Genomic DNA, 24140 nt, shown 5'->3' with positions numbered 1-24140 from the left:
CTCTTTTTATCGCTGCACGTCATCTGAATACACAAACACACACACACACACACACACAGAAAAATGGAGAAAACCTCCAATGTCCATTGCATAAAAACAGCCCACTTGTGAGAGGATTAGTAATTTGCAATTTAAACATAAGAGGAGCACTGAGTGATCCTTCTGAATCGCTGCACAAAGAGACGATATGGAAGGGGGCAGCCCAGTTCAGATTAAACATGGACTTCACTTTTAAAAGGCTTACCTTGTTTTGCAAACATGAATGGCCAAAAAACTCCAACAGAACAAACAGTTTACCTTGTAAAGGAGCACAATGATCTGTCGCAGTTTGAGCCTGTGGAAAACGCAGACGTCATACAGCGCTGATACAGCCAGAACGGTTACTCCGAGCTCCTTCCAGAGCATGCTGCAGGCGGCGCAACCCAAGCTACCAAGGAACCAGGCCACGAGCCGCCAGGACCCAGCACACCCCCGCAGCCTACAGTGACGTATGTAACACAGCAGGGACAGCAAGAAGAAAAGGGCGGCACCTTCATCGGCTCGGCCGACTACACCTGCCACTGCCTCGGTGTGAATTGGGTGAGAGGCGAAGAGCAAGCCAGCCAGTAGGCTCCACAGTCCTCCTCCGAGCAGCAGGCGAGCGAGTGAGGTAAACAGGCCTGTCACAGCCCCATGGAGGACCACATTAACCAGGTGGTAACCCCAAGGCTCCAGCCCACCCACAGCATGATTAAGGCGGAAGGAGAGGGTACACAGGGGTCGGTAAGACTTATGGCTGCCGCTGTGTGTGAGTAAGGTGCCCCAGAAATCATCGTAGAAGATGTTTGTCCAGGGCGTCTCTGGAAGCAGGTCCTGATTGGTCTTAATTGCACGGCTGTAAAGAGAGAGAGAAAAAATGGTCAGACAAGAACTTCTGATTGCAACAAAACAAGAAAATAGTTATCTACACGGACAGATCAATCAGTATTTGATCTGAATGTTGCGTTGAGTACTACAAAGACTACTGGTCTCTGACATTCAACAAACGTGTGACAACTGAAGACATTATTTGCTGCTGTGGGTTTCTACAGGCAATGCCTGAACGTGTGGTCATGTGGCATTCACACAGAAAATCAAACGGCGAACTTTAAGTACTGGGCATCTTTGCCACCACCACTTTGGGATTTAAGCAAGAGAACCACACCCAAACCCACAAATACAGACATCCGGTGTGTAATTTTCTGAAGTTAAGAAATACGGTAGACTGAGACGACACCAGTTTGATTTCTGCTGCAGAGACCGAAGGAACAGATTTTTAGAAAAATCGAGGTAAGTGTCCATGAGTAAGTACAAATTAAAACATTTAATGTGTAATTTTGGCCTCTGCTGGCAGCCGTGGCCACCAAATAAAAGACCAGTTAGACATCCCCTGACAGGGTTGAAGCTACATGACCTATCCTAATGCTGCTACATTAGCCACAAGCTGTGTGTCAGTGGTTGTGGGCACGGCCGACAGGGGTCAAGTAAGGGGCAAAGGAAGGCACATTTCTCCCTACGGGAGTCCTTACATAGATGTAAACTGATTTCCTATCTCTTCTGTCACACTACAAAGTGTCCGACAGCTCGTCAAACCTCTGCTGCTTTTTATCTGCTGATGATTTATCGACTCTTCAAATCAAACAAAGACATCAAAAAAAGCGTAGCGGTGTAATTGCAAATGTGATAGGTGGTGCATGACAGGTGATAACAAGCCAAGTGCACCCCATTGTAATCTCTCCTCACGGTTAACACACGATTAGTCTGGAGACAGATGGGAGAAGGTGAGACGGAGTGTTCAACACCTCATGATGAGCAGTTTTTTTAAATATATGATTAAAATAAACACAAATTTGAGAAGAAATTATGTATAAAAACCCAGTTGTCTCAAAGGTAATGAACTGCTTCCTCGGCCACTCTGAGACTTTAAGCAGAACACCTTGGCACAAGCCCAGCTCTCAATAGCAGAAAGCTCATGAGAAGTTTGGTGAGGTGCACTTCAGCATTCATCAAATCACAAAATGATCCATCACCCAGTCTCTGTGAAACTGGTGAGCAGAAATAGCTCCACCTATGATGGATCTAAGGAAACTACAGGCTGCAGGATGTTGGAAAGGGCATGGAAATAATCAACAGGGATATAATAGAAATGCCTTGAATGTCAGCAGACAAATGACTGGATTTTTTCCCAATCTTCTCCAGTCACACTGAAGAAGCAGGCTCACGAGTCAGTAGCCCAACTCTACACTTCACCCCTCAGATACGCCAGTTCGTTTTCTCTGGCCCATTTGTCAAGCGAGATCTTCATTCCTCTGCAAAATCCTCACATAAGAGGCATTATGGTTCAATTACATCTCAAAGCCATTCTGGATAGAGTGTACTCTTTTTCCATTGCATAGTGCGGTGGAGCCAAAGAGGCCAGATAGAATATATATCGCCTCAAAACCACACCAGATTTTTCTGGCAGCAAAGCACAGACAGAAGCCGATGTGAGGCAGGCAAAGACCCACTGAGCCACCGTGCCAGGGCTCACTTCTGAGATTGTCTCTTTCTTATATGTCACAGAGGCAAGTGAGCACCTAACACACTCAACAAGCAGGGAATCGAGGAATACAGAGAAAGAGGAGGTGTGACATCACAATCCACTTTGCAACAAGCAAAATCCCATTGCTGCACCAGCTAAGAGGCCAGCTGGAGAGGAAGGTTCAGTTTCTGTTGTTGGCTGGGCCCATTCCTCGGTAGAGCTGGCAGCAGGAAGGACCTCTCTGTGCACTGCGAGCCTTTTCCAGGCGAGAGCACATTCCTCCTCCAACCGCCAGCCTGTACTCCGACTCCCGAAGGAACAGACGGATCATGTGGCCACTAACAAGAGAAGCCTCAGAAAAACTTTTCTACCTCCCATTACTCTTTCTCAATCATCTGCTTCTGGCTACCATCCTCAGTTCCTCCACAAGTTGTCTGGATCTCATTCACGTGCTTTAATCGGTCACATTTGTTTTCTTGTCAGAATGTGGACTGAAACAGGGTCGTGTCAGAAACTGCGCTTTTATCCCTGTTGAGATTTGTTTTTTTATATGAGCAAAGTTTTTGATTATTTACGAAACGGCGTGTTTACTTACACAGCATGAAATATTTAACAAGAAGAAAAAGGCTGTTAAGGCTCGTGAGCCTGGAGTGTGTGTTCTACTACGCATGCTGCGACCAATTGGAATAATTGTGGTGAAACTAGAAACCTGAGAGATGTTAAAAACATTTCCTAAACTCAATATTTTTAGAAAAGTGTAAGGTCACCAAAACAAGAATGTGTGTGTGACCCCGCTGAACTGAGAAAATAAAGACAGCATGGAGTCTGTTTATATCACATGCCTGACTAACTCCTCCTCGTCGCTTTACAAAAATTATCATTTCCATTCTCACACCACTTCTGAAAGCTGCCGGGGCACGGACCGATTCTCGTATACATCAGTCAGTCCTTCTGGTTTGTCAAAGACTCTTTGTTCATGGTTGACTTGGAAAGAAAGAAAAAAAATCCCTACTTTTCTTTGTGTCTACCTGTTTGCGAGAACCTACAAGGCTGAATTTTGTGAGATATGGTCGAGGGGTCACGAGCCAGGGAAAAATCCCATTTTGATGCTGTGTTTTGGAAGCAAAGATTATTATCATGGGTTTGGTTACAAATTACATATTAAAGATGAGTGGACTACCGGCCTTGGAAGAGGTCTGCTATGACCACACAATGCAATTATAAACCCAGAATAAAAGCAGCACATCCATGAGAAATCTCCCCATCTCCTTACTCTCTTAGGCAGATCAAGAGAGAAGAGCTACTGGAACAATTTCATGTATAATAAGAATGCAGAAGGAGCAGGGTGGAGAAAAATATCCACATCTAATGACTGCAGGATTCCACGTAAGGCCATCGAACATTCAAGATTGATTGGCTCTTTATGGTTGAGACTAAGCAGCACATAGGAGACAAGCCTGGATATTAAAAAGGAGATTGAAATCCAAGGACATGTAAAGGGAAAATCCTGATGACAAGTACTCAATGAATTTGAGATGAAGCCATAAGGGAAACACAGCTGTATGACCAAACTAACCACCCCCTCCTTTTTTAAATCCTCCAAAGCCTGAAGGAAAATGACATAAAAATAGGCAAACCATTCTCCCCACAGAATGCATCCAGGCTGGGCATGTGACCAGAAATAAATTACACAAGAGTAAAGGTTTTTGTAAAGTACCAAGTGCCTCGTATGCCTATGAAGAAAAAATATTCAGCAGCACTCAAGAAGCAAATAGGAAGCATTTCAATAACCAATTTTACAAAGTGGAACACTTGAATTTTACTAGTAAGAGGAATCTTTGTACGAGTCAGGCGTTCTCATCGGATTCTAATTCAATCAGGTGATGAAGATCAGACTAAAGAACTCTCAGCCTGGACGCCGGTACACTGGAGACAAAGTTACCCTTTCAGAATAAAATACTTATTAAGATTTCAGCATGTAAAAAGAAGAGAGTTTGGTGAAGATCTGCCAATTTTATGTCATCGTGGAGATTCGATATCTAAACGAAGCTCACTGGTATTTTCGGTCTCCCCACTCAGACGCAGTGGTAGCCCACTCTCTGTTCCCCAAGCGTTCTTTCCAGTTTTCCTTCTCATGAGCACGCTACCCGGTCATTCTCCCACTAGGTTACACTTCGTATATGCATGAGTGCGTTTTCTACTTTTTAATTGACTAGAAGGATAAATAAAGAAATAAATAGAGCTGGTTACGACCCCAGATAAATGGGGACGGTTGCATCTGGAGGGGCATCTGGCGTAAAATCGTTGCCAAATCAAGCATCAACAACAGGGATCTACAATAAATCTATAAACAATATTAACAAGAACGTGTAAGTGTAATTTCAGCTGAGCAAAAACAAGTTATTTGATTTGGCTTGCTTTTACATCCCCACACATTCTGCATCTTAAACCAAATTTCATTATCACTGCAGTTTAAAAGAGCCAGTGACTGATTTCATAGATTATGCATGAAAAAGAGACGACAGTTCAAGAAGACAAACAGAGCCAGTGCCATTGTGGGGTATCTGCTGAAGCCAACACACTGCTGGGGCCCACCATAAAATCCCCATTGTCATGAATGAATAGCTTCTTTCTTCCACTTGACACATGTGATTAGCATGTTTATAACACCATTTCTTAAAACGGCCCGAGTGAACATTACGGATATTTCAGTCTTCTTCATTTTAATGTAATTGATAAGAATTGAAAATTGGAAACAAGTTCAATAAATATTAAAAGAAAATTAAGAGCACTGTCACTCCTTACTGTGGATCCCGTTCAGTCACTTTAATTGATGAGGGTAAGGGTGGATGAGCCGGTGGCTTTGTAGGCAAAGTGGCGGCTAGAGATGAGGGAAATCGTGGTTCCTGCCAATTACGTGGATATAATTTGAGCCTAGCTCTACAGTCTCCTATGTATGTTGAAGAGTTTAATTACTGGTGGTGCACCCAAGTTTATATTGCCCGTTTCCTTTGATCTATATTCTTACTTTCTTCTAATGGACATGCACTCCAGTACTGTGGATAGTTTGCTCTAATCTGCGCTTAAAGTTTAAAAACTATGTTTAATATGCACACACAATAAAAAAATAAAGACAAACTCATTCAAAAGGATCTAAGTGGTCTTCAGAGTGTAGCAAGTAACACTGTGTCCAAATCACCCAGCAGCACTCCTAAGCCTCCCCAGGTCTTCCCCCCGAGCAGTGTATTTGCATTGCTTCACTGGCACAGTCATGGACCCTTACTCCATTTCATGGCACAGTAGACAAGCAAACACTGGGACACTGAGTCTGAAGTGGGCCAGGCTCGTCCAGTGAGCTTGCAGAGAGCTCACTGAATACCCCTGCCTGCTGCCTAGCATCCCTGATCAGCCTTTCAGTGGGGTACAGGATGGCCACAGCAGGGTGTGAGCTGAATACTGATCAGCTCAGCAAACCATCGAACCAACCAGTGAATCACACTTCTATTTGGCCAAAACAGAACTGACAAAATAAGAATCCGGCCAATCTAGTACTGCATCCCAAGGGTGTGCTTACTAACCTGTGCATTTAAAAACAGAAGTAAAATTTTCCCCGAATAGCTTCGGTTCAGGGAAAAAATGCATCACAAGGATAAAATATTGTCTTTCCGTTTTAAAGAATGATGTTGGCGATCTTCAAAAGACAACACGGACCCTCAATCACTGTCCAAAGCCACAGAATTCTGAGTAAATCATCTAAATGTCACATTTTCGGGCCAAGTGTAAAGTTGTGTGATGTTTATGGTTTATTCCAGGTGCAAGAGACAATTATGAGGAGCTGCCCGTGCAGAGCTGAGTGATATAAACTCTGATTATTGCATCTAATAAATCTGTCAGCATGTGCAGGGCTGAGAGAGACAGCAAAGAGCTGCTGGGTCACCCCTGTACTCCCCTCTCTCACACACATGCCTCTCTTTCTCAAGCACTAACTCTTCTCTTTTGTGTCGACTGTTCTGTAAGGAACTGCTCGCTTTAGCATGTTAACATGTTTAAAGTGTCAGTGCTAATCTGAAACATTCAATCGCGCGGCGTCTTTTTGGGCTTTTTACCAAATTAAGACAAAATCTGGAAATGTTTCCATTAAGTTTAGTTCCACTGAGTGTTTTAAAATAAATGTCACAGCCCAACAAGACTAAAATTGTTATCCTCAGACTATTCCAACTGCATTTTCCCCCAACGCTGACCCATGTCTAATGCCGTGGTAGTCACACAGGCCCTGCTTGGAGGGGGCCACTTCACAGCACTCTTCCTCACAACAGGGGGCTTTTGTCGTGCTCTGACCTTCTTGGGCACACGGTAATAAATTAGTTTGACTTGTTCCTTCTCTCGTGTTCAGGGTGCATCTTTCACACTGCGAAGCAGCAGAGAACCTACTCTTCCTCAGTTTGCGTATACGACCCCTTCAGCCATTATTGGGCTATTTAGGCATTCTCGCTCGGGTTGGGAGTATGATGAAGCATGGAGCTTTTCATTCCAGCCCACATCAGATGGATGGAACAACCACAGCAAGATGGAAAAATCCTGTGGAAGAGTTCATGTATGCAGAAAAGCAACACATGAGTGCATTTGCTCATCTATCTAGCGTTTTGCCATCATATTTCCCTTTTTACACGAAGGCATTTTACGAGACTCAGCAGCCCCGAAGGTTGAGCATGAATCACGGAGCATCACTGCAGAGACCTCTGTTCAGTGATGTTTATGGCAGGGGAGCTTAATAGCAGGAAGGGCCTTTGAGAATGCCAACAGAGCAGAAAGGAGAAGACATCTTTAGTACCCCTAGCATCTTATATCTTCAGTATTAGAACCAGCTGCGCCTCGTCTCAGATCTCACGGCTATGTCTGTTTAAATATGAAGAAGCTCCTTTAATGCAGCCGTGCTCACAGAGCCCGTCTTCTCTGGGCATAGCGGTTAGTGGCTATTTTCAAGAAGTCTTGCGATCAATCAAATGCGAACAAATATGACAAAGCTGCAGAGGGCGGGGCCTTATATGTAGTAAACATGCTGCAGTCAACAATTTAAATATATAAAGAATCACTGCATTAATGAATGGCAGCATTCAAGGATGCAGCGCTGACTAATTGATTAGATACTATGACAACAGGCCAGTGTTCTCACACTGCTCTCAACCCAGCCTTTCTTAGTGCTCCCATTTGGACTCCAGTGCTAATTGAATGCACATGTAGCAGATTCACAGAGAGCCCAAATCAACAGCCACGTGATAGTAATGAGGCTGCTGTCGGTGTTAATGTGGAGGGATGGGCCTCCGGTGCTCCGTCAGGACTCAGCACAGATCTGTCTATGACAGACTGGACTGCATTAGTGTTTGCTTCCCTTTAGATAACCAGTGTGAGTGTAAGGCTGTGCACAGTGATGAAGAGTAATCTGTTATTAATTTCAACTGAAACTGGAAACGAAAGATTAGTTTGCTGAAGTTAATACTTTGAAGATCAACAACAGTCTCAGCTTCTGCTTGATAAACGAGGTTTGTCCATGAATATGGAAGATGGGAAAAAATGACTGAAATAAAACGAGGCTCATCTCCGTGGCCTGAAGTTGTCTGTTAATACAAATGGAGCTCACTGTAAATAAGGGGCGATCGTGGCTCAAGAGTTGGGAGTTTGCCTTGTAATCGGAAGGTTGCCGGTTCGAGCCCCGGCTTGGACAGTCTCGGTCGTTGTGTCCTTGGGCAAGACACTTCACCCGTTGCCTACTGGTGGTGGTCAGAGGGCCCGGTGGCGCCAGTGTCCGGCAGCCTCGCCTCTGTCAGTGCGCCCCAGGGTGGCTGTGGCTACATTGTAGCTTGCCATCACCAGTGTGTGAATGTGTGTGTGAATGGGTGGATGACAGGTTGTGTAAAGCGCTTTGGGGTCCTTAGGGACTAGAAAAGCGCTATATAAATACAGGCCATTTACCATTTACCATAAATATCTCCAGCGTTGCGTGAGACTGCTTTACATCGTAAACTCATAAACATAACCACGAAAAAACCCAAATAGCCTCTTATGTGTTTTTAAATGCTTTGTCTTCCACATGGTGTCAATTTGGATTTTTGTGAGAGGCTCATTTACGCATTTGAATTTTTACAGCCACTAAATTGCACAAACCGCACTGACTCCTTAACCGAGGACTGTGCTTTTTACAGACCCTGAATTTCCTCATTTACTTTTCCACTTCGAAAGTGCAAAAATCAACACAAGTAAACAATCTGATGGGGCACAGTTAAGCCATACCTTCAATTATTACTGAGGAGCTTGTCCACACACAGTTCCTTTTTTGTTTTCCAGTGTCACAGAAGATTTTCGTACAAAACGTTCACCCCACTCAACTGACACGGTGAATAATTTCAAATTCACTTATCTCACCTTGATTTTATTGGACAGTCCTGTTTTCTCCTGGGTGGCAGCGGTTAGCACAATGAACTCTTGCATCATCTCCCTGTGCCTGGGCACACCAGCTTCTTTGTACAGTCTAAATATATGCATGTCATTCTAAGTAGTCCAAAGGTGTGAGAGTATGTTTGCTTGCTTTTCTGTGTGAGCCCTGTGATGGACTGTGGGTCTTTCTCAGTATACCCCACCTCTTGCTCCATTCTCGTGTAGCATGAGCTCCGGCCCCCCAGCATGGCCCTGAATTAGACGGGTGGTAAGAAAATGGATGAATGAATCTTTTTTTTTTCTTTTTTAATCACAAAAGAAAGAATACTGCTACACTGATACAATTACCAGAGCAAACAGAGAAAGACCCATAAAATTAAGCATAACAATCTAATCTAATCTTTGTGCTTTGAAATAGCAAAAAATGGGAAACTTCCTCTATTAACAGCACTGTTTCCTGCCATGTCTTCTTCATGTCTTCTCTGTATTGTATTGTTGCTGCTGTCACTGCTCCACAAAAGACTTTCCACAGCTAATCTTTTTCTCCAAGTCAATAACATTCAGAGGCAATTTTCTTCAGTTCCCTTTGTCGAGCTAAATTGAATCCCAAACTAAGATGCTGAGCTGCTCTGCAACAGTCAGCACTACCAGGCTTTCCAAAGCCAGCTGTTGAACACAGACACTCCCGGGTTACAAAATACAAAACACTGAAATAATATCAATAAAGTAACAGTTGATGAGGCTGTATCACTAGCTTTAATCGTTAGCTTTAATCGTTAGCTTTAGGTCAGCGGGCTTTGAACTAACGTGAGCAGAAATCGATGTGTTTGGGTGGGTGTCTGAGAGCAGGTATCACACAACATCAATCTATAGTCTCTGTCCTAAGGGCGGATCTGGTTGCTAAAGAGGCTGCGTAAATAATCAGCCATGTGACTCCACAGGGGGAGTTGCTCGATTGGATCATTTTCCCTGTGGTAAGCTCATATTTTAAAATAAATAAAAGATAAATGTTACAGATTTACAAAAGTTTGTAAAAGATGGTGTGATGTCACAGACCGTGTCTGGCAATGAAATGTTGGTCAGTAAAGCGAGTTTAACATTTTACACGCTAAAAATGTATGTTTTAAACTGCGTTGAATGCTGCCGACAGCACAGTGACCTGAACGGGTTAAACAAGAAATCCTTTTTTTCAAGGTCTCTTCTACCCAAGTTCTCTTTGAGGTTTCTCTGTAGTGTAATTCTGGTTAGCCGCGAAACAATAAAGGACCATGTGGTGCAGAGGTCTGATGAAATGAACAACTGTATGCTGTGCTTTATTCTTCAGCCAGACTGGCAGCACCAATAAGTCATAACCATTCGTATGGTAAACCAGAGCAAACCGGTAAATGACTCAATGAGATCCATAAAATGACAGTTTTAAAATATCTACAGAGAAATCCTTCTAAAATAAGAATAAGGTTATAAATAAAGTGACATAAATTAACATCCCGTATGCCTCGTGTTAATAACCGGTGCTAGCTGCAGGCCTTGACAGAAGTTTTCTAAATTAGCAATATACTGAAAAAAACCTGACTGACATTTGTGTCAAACATCAAAAGGCTCCAGTCTGCAGATACAAGGAAAAAAAGGAAACTTAATAAGGTTTGCACTTTGCACATAAAGATTTATGCTTGCAAAGTCAGACACCGCAGTAAACGTGGAGACATGAGGGACAGATATAAAGGACGCAGACGCAAGACTGATGCCTGTTTTTTTGGCTTTTTAATTCACCCAAGTACGATAAATATGTCTACAGGTTTGATCAAAAAAGCTGTGATGGGAGTTACGTACTGATGCGGGCTGCGACGTTGTCTGAAGTGCAATTGTACATGAGATTTGAATTTCCTTATTCACTAGCATCATAAAAACAACGAAGGAGATGGTAGTTTAGTCCTTTTATTACATCAATGCTATCAGCTCATCTCAATAAACAGCCCCAATCATCAGCAGAGCAACATGAAACTAAAAACCTTTTTCCCCTCTTCTTTACTTAGGCTCTGTTCACTGTGACAGAAAGACATGTATTCACTGCATTTCTGAAATACTTGTTGGTGACATATTGTAGGTGGATCGAACAAAGCTGAGGGAGTGGACGCTGGGGCACCGGGCCCCCAGATAGGAGGACAAAGGATCCCGCATAGCTCCAGCTATGTGAAAGGGTCCTAACAAAAGGCTGAGAAGAAGAGTGCTTTATGAAGCTGGCTGGAAGGAGAGGAGGCAGAGTCGGGGTCTGTGCCCACAAACCGAGGCCCCCGGTCTTGGTGAGTTACTGGAGCACGACCATGTGTGGTCCGTAATCACACCCAGCAAGCAGCAAGGACCACGCCTCCCTCAATGGAAAGACGGATGCCCCCTTCCTGATTGCTTCAAGACCTGGTAAGAAAGGCTCAAGGAACAAAGGAACCTGCCCTGTTGGGAGAGGGCCATTCAACAGGTCGCAGGAGCATACCTCTCTGGGTTTACTCTTCTCCCGAGGAGGACAATAGATTTGACAGGTGCTGGAGGAAGAAAGACGAGAGAACGCGGTGAGAGAAAGAGACAGATGGGTTTGAGTGCAGAGGTAGACGACGAGCTGAAAGAAGAAGACCTACCTAATAAGCAAATGGCTTTCGGAAGGGAGAACAACAATTAGCATGAAGCCAACAACGGAAACCGAGTTATAGGAAGACACGTCGTCAGCGACGCTGCCCATTGTTTGTCCCATTCGTTTATAGAAATCCTTGACAAACAAACATGTTCAACGTTATTTAACGGCCTTGTCAATATTTCCAGCCTCACACGCTCAAGCAGAAACACTTGTCATAACATGACAATAAAGCGATGACTCATCCTTCCGTTTATTCATTTGTCTTCATCCTGATCTGCCTGCAAATGCTGCAGCCTTCAGGAGCAGGAAACAGATGGAACAATGTCCCTCATCACACCATAAAACCAGCGACGCAGTTCAGGCACTTAAGTGCCTCGTCTGCAGTCTCCGTCTGCGTCAGCTGCTCTTCGTACCGTTTCCAGGTCATCTGCCAAAAAGGGGGAAGGGAGCAAGAAGTGTCTCTTCCCAGGAAACCTTTCCTTAAGGAATTAGGGTCAACGGCAAGGAGCAGCTGACCTCTCGAGTGCTCGGGATCAGAAAACGGAGCAGAATTGGAAGGAAGAATGGGAGGACACTTACGTCATTCGCTGTCCCCTCCTGCCCTGCCTTTGGTGATCAGGTCACTTACACAAGAGGCTTTAGAGCCGCATTATCCGCTGCTAACAGTTCACAGAGCAGAGGGCTGGTGATGCTGCTCATGAGATCCCGCAGTCCTCGTCCTGGATGCTTAGGCCGTATCTTACAAGTGTCACTGGGTATCCATCAGCACTGAGCACTGTGTTGCAAATACACACGCACACTTCAAGCAGCACTCAACGGCTTATTACACAGAGTGATGGATGCCTCAGTGTAGCCTGGATGTGCTCAGGAAGCTCAGCAGTACTCCTGTTTCCATGCAGCCAGCCATCTGAATTCAACTCAGATAAGGTCGTGTGTCTCAGTGCTGTAAAATATGATATTTAATGTTACGCAGCTGTAAAAGCTCCAGTTTTAAAGTCTGTGCTACTCATAATTGCATTTGAGTGAAAAAAAGAAGTGAACAAGTCATTCTAACCGTGCGTTCACACTCTGAGTAACAAGATCAACAAGTCACCAGAGGGCCTTTCATTTCATACGGAGCGCAAAGAGGAGCTGAGGGAGCAGGGAGGCTCACGCTTGTGCGAGAGGCCTCGGAGTTATTAAAAGGCCACCATATCTGCATCTTTCAGGGCCATCGGCTCACGAACAGGCCACGGCTGTGTGTCAGATGATATCTGCAGATATGTCAGAACTGACGTTTAAGTCAGACAAAACAAAAACTGGAAATTCTGTTAAGATACTTTTTTAATGAAAAAACGACTCAACTGGATATTTTGAGACAGTTTTTTAAACAGAAAAACAACACAGGAGTAAATTTGTTCATTTTATCTTTAAAGCTATTTTCTGTCTGTTTTTCCAGTGTTTTGTAAAAGTCCCAGGTTCATGGACACGAAGATCTCCATGAGGTGATTTTATCATGAAGTGGGCAAGAAATATTGTTACAGAATATTATGATGAAGACCTCAAAAAGGCGGTCAGCTTAAGAAAGTCGCCCACATCTACAGAAGAAGGCTCTGATCTTACAGAGATCATCTTCTTTAACTAAAAGTAACGAAGAGTAATGCCTATTTTAAACAACAGATTTGGTCAAATGGATTGTCTTCATGTATTTACAGTATGTGATCATGATCCACATTGTTTTGCTCCACCCCCACCGTCTGGCTTTCATCATGGAAGGCATAAAGGACGGGAGCATCTCTGGGGTCGCATCCTTTGGAAAGGAAACACCTATATGAGAGTTTAGTGCTAACTTCTGTGGGCAGCCAGTTAAATAAACAAACACAAAAACAATATCTGGTTTACAAAAAACAGGCATTAAATGGCCATTGTGAAACATTACCAAGGGTGTGACCACCCATGTCCGGCATCTGGGATTAAGTTTGGAAATGAGTCAAACGCTATCCGGCTGTGTGCAACATAAAAAGAAAAACTGCCCACATGTTCTTCCTGTGGTGCAGAATCAAAGCTCTTCCCTCCAAGATTAATATCATCCAGCAGAGTATCACACACATCTTTCATCACAAGGCCAAATGTGGAGGGGAAACAATCATTTTAGAGTTTGTGCAAACAACATACAGGCTAATTTCCAACCGTCTGGGAATTTCTGGGGAAGAACAATAAAGTCACCCCAGCCAAGAAGACTTCACTGTATCTGCTTCCAGTCACTCCAGCGTGCTAACCTTTGCTGCATGGCTTATTTCTCTCTGGACTGTCTGAATTAGCCTGGGAGATGCTGTATCACACCATCAAGACAGGAACATTTAAACAACACTGCAGAGCCAGCTACCTCGAAAGCCTCTGCGCAATCTGTCTGGCCTAAGACGAGGTGACACGTTCATCCTTATTCAGCCTCCCTCACTCGCTATCATTTCACTCCCACCTCGCCGTCAGATAAAGGCACGACATCCAGATATAAACCGAAAGAGGAGATCAAAGATGCTTGAGGTTAGCAGGCCAGAAATACCATTCTGAGGTGAAAGGTGCTCTCCAAGTATACGTCCGAGTAACAAACTGTCATTTCTGGTATGTGCTACTGAATATAATTGGCTGGGAAGCTGTTCGCAAAAGTATATTTTCATCTTGCAGCACCTCTAGCTATAATTCATGGAGTACACTCGGGCATATGCAGAATATTAATAAATCAAGACAAAAATCATCCAGAGTGCTGCTTTTGGATGTTTCTTAGACACTGGGGAGTAATTTGTTATTGCAGGTGGCCCCTTACAAGCCCAGTGTTCCTTCTCAAGTATCCCAAATAAAGAAAACAAAGGCTCTCAGATTAGAACTGCAGTGGGCTTTTTACCTTCGCCTGCACAGGAAGCACAAAACACAGAAATTGTAGGTTTGGGTAATAAAAAGAATAAAAACTGTAAATACAAACAACTTTTGCAACAATTTATTCCCACTCTAACATTAAGCCTATGCCAGGTTTGTGCGGTAAACATCAAAATACGTAAATTCGCAGAAGTAGATTAGTCCATTCCCCCCATAATCCCTTTGTTGCCTAGAAGGAGGGATTTGTGGGTCAAGCCCGTGGCGGCGGCGGGTGGGTGGGTTGGATGTTTCCACGTATGGAGAAGCTACGATGCTTTAACCAGACAAGGAGATGAAGCATCCGTGCCCATTCCCCCTCCCCCCACCCGCACACATCCAGACACACAGTCAGGCGCATGCATACATCCTGCCTCAGACAGACCAGGAACAAACCATAATGGCACAATGACCTACAAACCACAACCCCATGGGAATTATGCACAAGCTTTCAAATCAGATAGCATTAAAAGTCCTCTGCAGCAGCAACACCAGAGAGAGGGGGGCATGTAACTCTACCCCACCCCGAGCGCATTCTAACACACCATCATTTCATGATCTCACAAAAGGCCTGCTAAACATATGCTTTTGTTTCTGATTCCCTGCATACTCGAGTCATGATTAAACGGCTGCGGTCGGTGACTACATGAATCTGTAAAAGCAAACGCCTAAAAAACAACAGCGAGCTACGTGTGTGGCATTTTTCTTTTTCTATCGCATTAATGTGGAGAAACAACAACATTTGTACTCTCTACTGTGAAATTTATAGAAACAGCTTTATGTACTGTATGTTAGTAATTTGTAGCTGCTTAGTGTGACACAATTACTGCTTAATATCACGCAAACACTTTACACTTATTGTGAAGTCAAACGAACGTTGTGTACAAGCGAATAAACTGGAATTGCAACTGCAAACAATTAACACTTGTACCACATTTCCAGCAACACTTTTAATTGCGCCTGTATAAAATTTGCTGTTTGTAATGCGACCAAATTGGAGGCGGGGAAAAAGGCAGCGTTTTCACGGCCCTGCTCACACAGTGGTCAATAGCATCAGCCAACACACAGAGCACCTTTCAGGTTTTCTTGAGCGTTTATAGTATAGAACTTGGACAGACAGACGGTCCAAGAAATATCGTATTGATGATTTCATTTTCGTACTGGATGCAGAAAAAACGTTTTGCTACTGGAACATAAATAACCGTCTCTACGCACACACAGCAAACAAGCATTACCCGCTAATTCCTCTTTTCGCCGTGCTCTGAGGGACCACCTGTTAGACGTGATCCTCATTAGACTGGGGACTGAGAGGCCGCCGTGGGGCTGTTCAATCAAAAAGTCAGACTCATCCTGGAGGAATCCAGCTGTAAAACGCACCCTCGCTGGGAAATCACTCAAAAGAGCTCATAAAAAAAAACCACACACACAAGCATCTACTCACATAAGCTCCATTTCTCTCTCACACACACACACACAGCAACAGTACACCCAAACAAACACACATTTTTAAATTCTAACTGCTTTCCAATGAACTCAGAGGCAATTGCTATCGCTGGTCCTCGAGGATTCAAAGGCCCATTATCCAGCAGGCTGGGATTAGATTTTCTGTTCGGGTGGCTCCGGCGTGACAAGTTGCTGGTGGAAATAGATTCTCTCACCAGGGAGTAAGAAATAACTTCCTTCAGCACACAACAGATGATTTCTTGTAAACATATTGCGATTCCGTTCTTTTGATGGGTCCGTGTCATCAGCGTTTATTTGGAGACGACTCGATCCTTAAAGATGTTCATAAATAAAGCGTCGAAGTAGAAAATCTGTGGAATGGGCGAGAACAGCGCAGCTGATAGTCCTGTGCCCTCCCCAGGTAACCTCACCTCTGCAAAGAGTGCTTACAGTAGTTACACATTTCCTGATATCTGCTACATGTGAGGCGATAGAGGCCAAAGTAACTGCAATGTTTATTTTAACAAAAGGTATTTTGAGAAAACAAAGATGCTAATCTGTCCAGATTTTAAAGGTGTTAAAAGGTAACAGATGCCGTTTCTTTTTACGTCCTCTGCTGGACTGTTTCTATCCAACTCGCCTTGGGAAGCGGGAGCACCTACACCAGATTGCGGACGATGTTAAGTCTCCCACAAAATATTTCAAGCTTCAGGTTACACTGTTTTACATGAGCACGGGAAGTTTTTCCAGAGGTAATGAGAATCTGTGCCAGCTCGGAAAAAGTGCAAAGCGCACTCAGCGGGCCCCAGGGGCAGACAAAACAGCATTAAGTATTAAGGTTGCTTAAATGGAAAGAAATTCACTGTGTCAACTCAATTTCCTTGTGAAGGAGCGGGAAAGCCGGAATCTCAAAAATACCATGTTGACAGAAAGTGCGCGTTTAACGCGTGGTATTGACCAAAACGGCGAGGTGCTGAGAAATTGCACTGGCTCTGTTTGTGATGCTCTCACAAGAGCAAGTAGTGATGAAATATTCAAGCCTATTGTATGACTAACATGTATCCATACTCACAAGCTATTGTGTTTTTTTAAGTTGTGAAGTGACTGACTTTAAGATATTTTAAGTTAGAGAGCTTTAGTCGTCCAAACAAAGTGTCCCAAACCACCCAAAAGCTGCCTCAGGGTCTGGAAAATGGTAAGAAGATGTAAACAAAACAGTGGGATTCAGTTATATGAACCTGCAGGGTTTTATGCCCGTTTTGACCTAAAACAAGTCAGTGAATTAAAAATGGGAGGATGGATTCATTTCAGCCTCCTACCTAGTAAGTCATATATAATCCAGAATTATGATTAAGTCAAACATTTTTGGCTGCATACTACATTCTCTATATCACCTCCCTTTTATATCTTAACTTATGACCCAAGAGCAGACAAATACATTTTTCTTTTTAGAATAATGTTACAGGTGTTGTCATGGTGCGTGATGTTTTAATCAACCTGCACAACATTTCGTCCAAACATAAAAAAAAAAAATCTATGAAATGTTTCTCGGGAGCCTCTTTAGCAAATTCACTTTAGATTGAAATGCAACAAAAACTAGAACATAACACAAAGTTTGGAGCACGTCTCCCTACATCAGGGGTCCAGGCCTCGAGGGCCGGTGCCCTGCAGGTTTTAGATCTCACCCTGCGTCAAAACACTTGAATCAAATGATTGGTTCATTACCAGGCCTCATGTTGAGGAGGTCATTTAGCCATTTAAATCAGCTGTGTTGGATCAAGGACACATCTAAAACCTGCAGGACACCGGCCCTCGAGGCCCAGAGATGGACACCCCTGCCCTACATGTTTTCACTTTCTTAATCTATCTGCATTGTACCTGCTATTCATGAGCATATTAGCTTCTTTATATTGGTTCTTGTCCAAAGCACCACTGGGCAAAAGTTCACACCCTCCGTCCCACCTTTCCACCAATGCTAGTTCTGTGGTAGCTTGTGCCAGTTTCAACTTTTCCCCTTTTCCACCAAGGGCGGAGTCGGTGGCTAACAAGTTGTTCATGTTCTGCTTCCAAAAATTCCTCTCCCAGTTGGGTAAACTGGGATGCTTACAGCTGCTTTCAGTGGGGTGAGGGCTGAATTATGCTAGCCAACTATATGAACTTTGTGAATGCAAGTGTGAATTTATAAATGGATCTAAGTGTCCTGTGGTTGCTGTGTTACTACAAGCATTTTTTAATATGGGCATTTACACTGCAAATGGCAAACGTGAAATGTATTCAGCAGAGGTTCATTATGAACTAAGGGTGTGTTAAGAACTCGATTAGCTTTAAATCATGCACTGTCGTAGAGTTGCTAGCGTGGCGAGAAACTCTTATTCTTGTTAAGTATGATTTTCACGTTTTGTGATGAAAAGCTCGGTTCTTTGCAACAATGAAACCAAAGCAAGTGACATCAAGGTCATTAATCAGAGCCAATGCTGGTCTCTGGTGTTTCCTACAGCTTAGATGATCAATCAGTATTGCCAATCGTTTGAGCAGTTTAACAAAAGACTCACACAGCACCAATCTGTACACATCTGTGAGAGTAAGCACCAAACAAATGGTCATTTGCCCGTGTATCTCGTCATAATTCATTCAGCGAAGTTCAATTCCAGCTCGGTGCTAAACATGTTGGTGGGTGTTAGCGAAGCTCTGCAAACCACAAAATCAAGTGCAGTAAATGCAATGAGACTCTGCAGTCTCCCAACCCTGTTATTTCAGTGAAACAGAGTACATTCCTGGAGCTCAGCAGATATTAAAAATTCAAGTCATGCAAACTGGGTTAAAATGCCACACAGCACACACATTTTGTTCAGCTCAGTAGCCGAGGGTTTAAGCCAGACTTCTGCATTTGTGGCAAAGAAATACCCTTCTGGGACTTTTTAGAGTCAACTGGCAGCTGTGGACATCCAGAAGGAAAAGACTGCTAAACTATGACTTTCTAAATTTATGGAAGTGTCTCATCATTCTTATAAGTGTGTTTTAAGGTGAAGTACGTTAAACACATGTATCAGTTGTGTGGAGGCAGACAGGATGCACACCACTCCTCTCCACCTCTGAAAGCTTACAAGGATTGCTCTGAGGCTGTCAGTTGAGAGACCTTCAGCATAAGGTCTTCAGCAGCAGCACTTGAGGTGTGCTCACGGACTTTATGAGGTGCAAAGTGAGCTATTATCCCTCCAAACCTTCAGCTGCCATTCCAGAGGCTGAAAAATTCTCTCAAAACCCCAAAGAAAAATACTTGTATATGGATTTTTATGACTTGAAAAGTGCACTTGCAATTGACCTATCCCCTCTCTTGGCTGAGAAATGCTGACTGTGAAGATGATGCCAAATTCCACACTGCATGGTTCGACTGTGCACTGCACCCACAAATAGATCAAAGACAAAATGAAGGTGAACCCAAACTTAAAAAACATGCCCACAACATCGCTGCCTCAGTGTCCTTTGTTTGTATTATTCATGTTATACCAACAAATTATTCAGACTTTGCCTGAAGGCAAATGTCAGTATACGGTGGAAAATGGACGGACACCACGTTGCTCCACATGAGTCTACGATCCAAACATGTGAGCTCAACGATCTCTAATAGTAAAGACGGGCTTGAGTTTGAATCTTTTCAGCAACTTTTAATGTGGGATTTCTGTGTGATGTCTCCCTTTATTTGTGGTGATTCCATGTCATGGTGCTGGATATTAAAAGGCTATTTTGGGCATCCACGTTGTATTTTATATCCTTGATATCACTTACAATGGTGAGCAGTTAAAAGAATTATTCTCGGCCTTGGAATGGAAAAACCACATGGCCAGTGAAAACAAATGGCCTATGTCACTGATATAAGTTTGTCTTTTTTGGCAATTAGATTCCAGCTGTAATGTGGTAAAAAGGCTGGTTGATAGCAAAGGCTGAATGAGAACAAAGGGCTGCAGCAACATTTCCACAGCTTTATCGTGTAGTATTGATCTTCCTGTTGGGTCATGGGTTTTCCTTTTCCCCTCTTCCAGTCAGCTATGCCTCAGGGCTGTAGTTGGCATTTCATTTCACAAAGCCAGGAGGGATCCTGCCACATGTAGTACCAGCCGTACTGGATAGCTGGTTATAGGCAACCAGTTATCCTTGATGTAGGGAGCCAACACAATGACTTACAATGTCTGATTAACCAGCCCATTTTAAGATCATTTTGCTTCGATTAATTAAATTCTATGAAAGCTGAGACAGAACTTGGTAACCTGCATGTTTAATGGTACGTTAATTAACCATGTGCTGAATGCAAATAACCACAAGTAGCACAAAGCATTCTTTCAGTTGAAATCTGCAGAGTTAAAATTGTTAAGTAATCCCAAATACACAATATACAGTAGAGGTGGGAATCACCAAACATCCCACGATACGATATTATCACAATACTTAACGCACGATACGATATTATTGCAATTTTTAAAAATATTTTGCGATATTCAGATTCTGTACATAAAGGTAAACTTTATCAATATTGATTTTATCTAATATCAAAGTCTCGCACTCAGTCTTTCTCTCATTTCAGTCAGTTTTATTGTTGACAAACTGAACGGTTTGTATTACAGTCTAGTCCAACTTAACTGAATGCAACCATCTGGTACAATTATAGCTATTCTGAACTATGCAATATGAAAACTATGCAGCCCATTCAGCAACTGAAGAATTTGAAAGTAAATTAAAACAAAATATAATTTTACTTTAAATAAAAAAGTTTTAAACTTAATTAAAATAAAACATGTCTTAAATTAAAATAAGTAAACTGTCATGTTTATTGCTGCCAAAAACAAGTTAAACACATTTGGACAGTGAAGGAATGTCAGGATTCTTGCTCAGAAAAAGGATCAACATGCTTTGAAGTCAGAGCACAAAAACTTTTTTTGTAACAAAATATCAATTTCTGCTGTCCCTGTATCGATACATTATTAGCAAACAAAATATCACGATACTACACAGTATCGATTTTTTCCCCCACCCCTAATATACAGTATAGAATAGAATAGAATAGAATAGAATAGAATTCAACTTTATTGTCATTGCACATGCACAGGTACAGGGCAACGAAATGCAGTTTGCATCCATCCAGAAGTGCTTTAGTGATAGTATATCTGCAAACGTACCCATTAGAGCAGCAAATTAGTGAATTAAAACTAACCCTGGATTAGTAACATTTTTAAGCAAATCACTGAACTCTAATTTAGAAGCAAAAATGGATGCCTTTACTTGCTTCTGAGTCAAACTCAGAAATTTCACGAGTTTCTTAAAACCAAAAGAAGTTTTAGCTATACCAAAACTCTCGAGGTAAAGTCTGCTGAACATGAAGCTCTTTTTTATATATATCCAGCTCATAAATGTCTAAATTGCCTGAATAGACGTACTGTAAGCTGCTGGTCCCAAATAAACAACTCTAAATCCTGAACAAATAAACACAGTCCCAACAGCCATAAACACATCGCCCTGAGCCCATAATACAGACCAGCGCTGCTGAAAACAACGCAGTAAATATGAGCTCAAACACTGCAGGCATACCAGAGAAAATACTGATGCTGGTGCTATGCCAGGAAATGTTTCCACAGCAGTGCATCTAGTTATGAACGACGTAAATGAGATTTAGTCATCTTTGCTGAAAGATTGAGGCAAGTGTTTCTGCATTGCTGGAACGACTTATTCACCTGCATCAGCTTAACAATCACCACGAGGCATCGCCTGTTATTTCACATTTTTCCAAACATGCAACACGATCTTCTCTACTTAGAAAGTGTGGCTGACCTGTTAAGCATTAGTGAATGAGGGGAGTTTAGAATATCCTCTATTTCTTTAAAAAAGGGGAAAAAGCAGAAAACTGTAGCATATTAGGAACACAGTTTATCCCGAGGAGACTTAAGGCGAATTTTCCAGTAAAACTAATGCTGGCTACTGCACAAAGATGGCAGGAGACGGATTCAGATCAGACAGCGGTTGCACCACACACGGCTAAACTTGCATCATTGTGGTTTTTATTACGTTGACAAGGTGAACGCTCTCAGCTGCTCCAGATTTTACATCGTCTTGTCATGCTGCAGCGAGTTCTGCGTTGGGATCATACAAAATCTGCCACGAGCTATTTATATAGGAAACAGCTGACTCTGAAATCATTTGTGTTGCTGTTTATTCTCAACAAACCACAATATCTATGCACATGTGAAAATATTTAGAACTCGGCATCCACGTCATCTGTGCTGAGGTTTATGAATATGCGAGTGACCTCTGCTTGAAGGTTTAGAGCTGTCAGAGGGAGTAACTGTGCTGTGGCCATAACGCTGTGCATGCCCACAGAGGAGAACTGGGTTTTCATCCCGTACTGGGACGGAACACGTCGATGCTTTGATCAATGTTTTAAATAAGAACACGATGTTTGACCAGTTCTGATATTCTTTCATCTCACTCATCAATGCTGTGATGAAACCTGTGTTGGAGATCAAATGCACCTTACCTTCAAGGCTTTCTGTTTCAACTCTAAGAATCATGAATATAGAAAAGCCTGATGTTGATTTTATTTTTTTATTTGTATGGGAGAACTATTCAGACTATAGCACATGCACCGGCATAAGAAATCCCTCGCAAAAGGATATGGATTTAATAAAGTAAGAGAAGTAAAGCAGGCAATTAACCACAGACTGAAAGATTAAACAATAATCCACTTTACACTGTGGCTGCAGCTGAATCATCCTTACAGTAAACCAAAGTCTGAGAATGGGCTCCTTTGTAAAAATAACATTTTTATATACACACACACACACACACACATATATAACAATTCTTTCTACCACAAAAGATGTAAAATTGTGAAACGCTTAGATATTGATTTCTTTTCTGCACTGGTCTGTTTTATTACAAGAGAAAGCCAAGCTTCTTAGGGAGACAGTCCATACTCAGGAGCTGGGACTGTGTGGTGATGGTGCGACACTTTACCTAGTAGACCATGGAGCACGTTTTTCTTGTATTTTTTTTTCTTGTGAAATACTGTTATTTCAAATTTAGAATCATCTTATTTCTACATTTACGTTTCCTATTAGTTGGTTTTTGTATTTGATTTGATCCACTTTTAGTGTCCTTTCAGGAGAAGCTAATGACCCGCCTGTGATCATGTTTAAATATCCCCAAAAGTTGATTCTGTTCATCTGGACGTAGCGTTTTCACTCATCCAGGTGACTTCTTCAGTCTCAGCTGACTCCAGGTTCATCTTATGACCAGTACATTGCAGCGGTTGTTGGTCAATGGTCATGAGAATCTGCATATTAATGATGAAGGAACCGACCTCCCAGCCCATTGTTCCTTCAGTTGTTTGTTTACTTTTAAAAGACAACGTTGAGATTAAAAATAGGTTCTGATGGCTTGCTTGAATAAAAAGGCAATATTTTTTTGAATTGTCATTTTCTCTATCAATCACACCGTGGATGTTATGTTAAACAGGCTACTTTTTGAAGAAAACCAGAGGTCTTCTTATTAAATGCCATGAGATCATTCATAATGATAATTATGTGATGATGGCAGGGCTAACCATGCGTCCCTTCCAACAATACTCAGACAGCATATTTAAAAACTATTAGACTTTGGCAACACTGAGCATGAGATGACAGGAATTTGAGTAATTTGTTCAGAAAGTGCTTTTTTTTTCATTCATATTTCTACTCTAAATAATTTCTATTTCCATGTAAAATCTAGATTTTTTTTGGATTATTGCAATAAGAAAGCTTGCCTTGTCTGGAGCCCAAGCATAGCTTAATCACGGCTCTCAAAGGGGAAATTATAATTGCACTGAGTGAGAGCCAAGTTTGTAATTTAGTGTAAAACACAAAGTGCCTATGAAAACAACAGCCAATTACACTGAAAACAATACAAATGTGCAACAATAGCCAAACTGAGAATCAGGGATAATTATATGTGTTAAACAAATAAATACTATAAACTAGCCATGAAGGCAAATTGTGTCTAATAACTGCGGCTCAGTAGAAAAAGTGGAAGCTGTACTGACTAATGCTTCATGTCTCTTTTTCTTACCCTGACACCTTCTTTTATGTATTTTGTGTACTTATAAAAGTCGGCCTGTTTAAGGAAAGCTGGACCTAAATAATATATTTTAATAAGCCCCAAAAAAGATGAAGAAGAAAAACAAAGCTG

General features: G+C 42.3%; 1 protein-coding gene across 1 annotated transcript in view; it reads right to left on the bottom strand.

Moving 5' to 3' along the window:
* The window catches only part of tmtc2b (transmembrane O-mannosyltransferase targeting cadherins 2b), an 83343-nt gene that overhangs the window by 44340 nt on the left and 14863 nt on the right, over positions 1 to 24140 (bottom strand). Inside the window, exon 2 of the mRNA XM_080871115.1 lies at positions 298 to 874. Coding sequence (XP_080727241.1) covers positions 298 to 874 — 577 coding nt within the window. The remainder of the gene's footprint in view (positions 1 to 297; positions 875 to 24140) is intronic.

Source organism: Rhamphochromis sp. 'chilingali', assembly GCF_963969265.1.
Source record: "Rhamphochromis sp. 'chilingali' genome assembly, chromosome: 2".
NCBI lineage: Eukaryota > Metazoa > Chordata > Actinopteri > Cichliformes > Cichlidae > Rhamphochromis > Rhamphochromis sp. 'chilingali'.
Note: the sequence above shows the minus strand (reverse complement) of the source record. Positions and strands in the feature narration are given on the sequence as shown.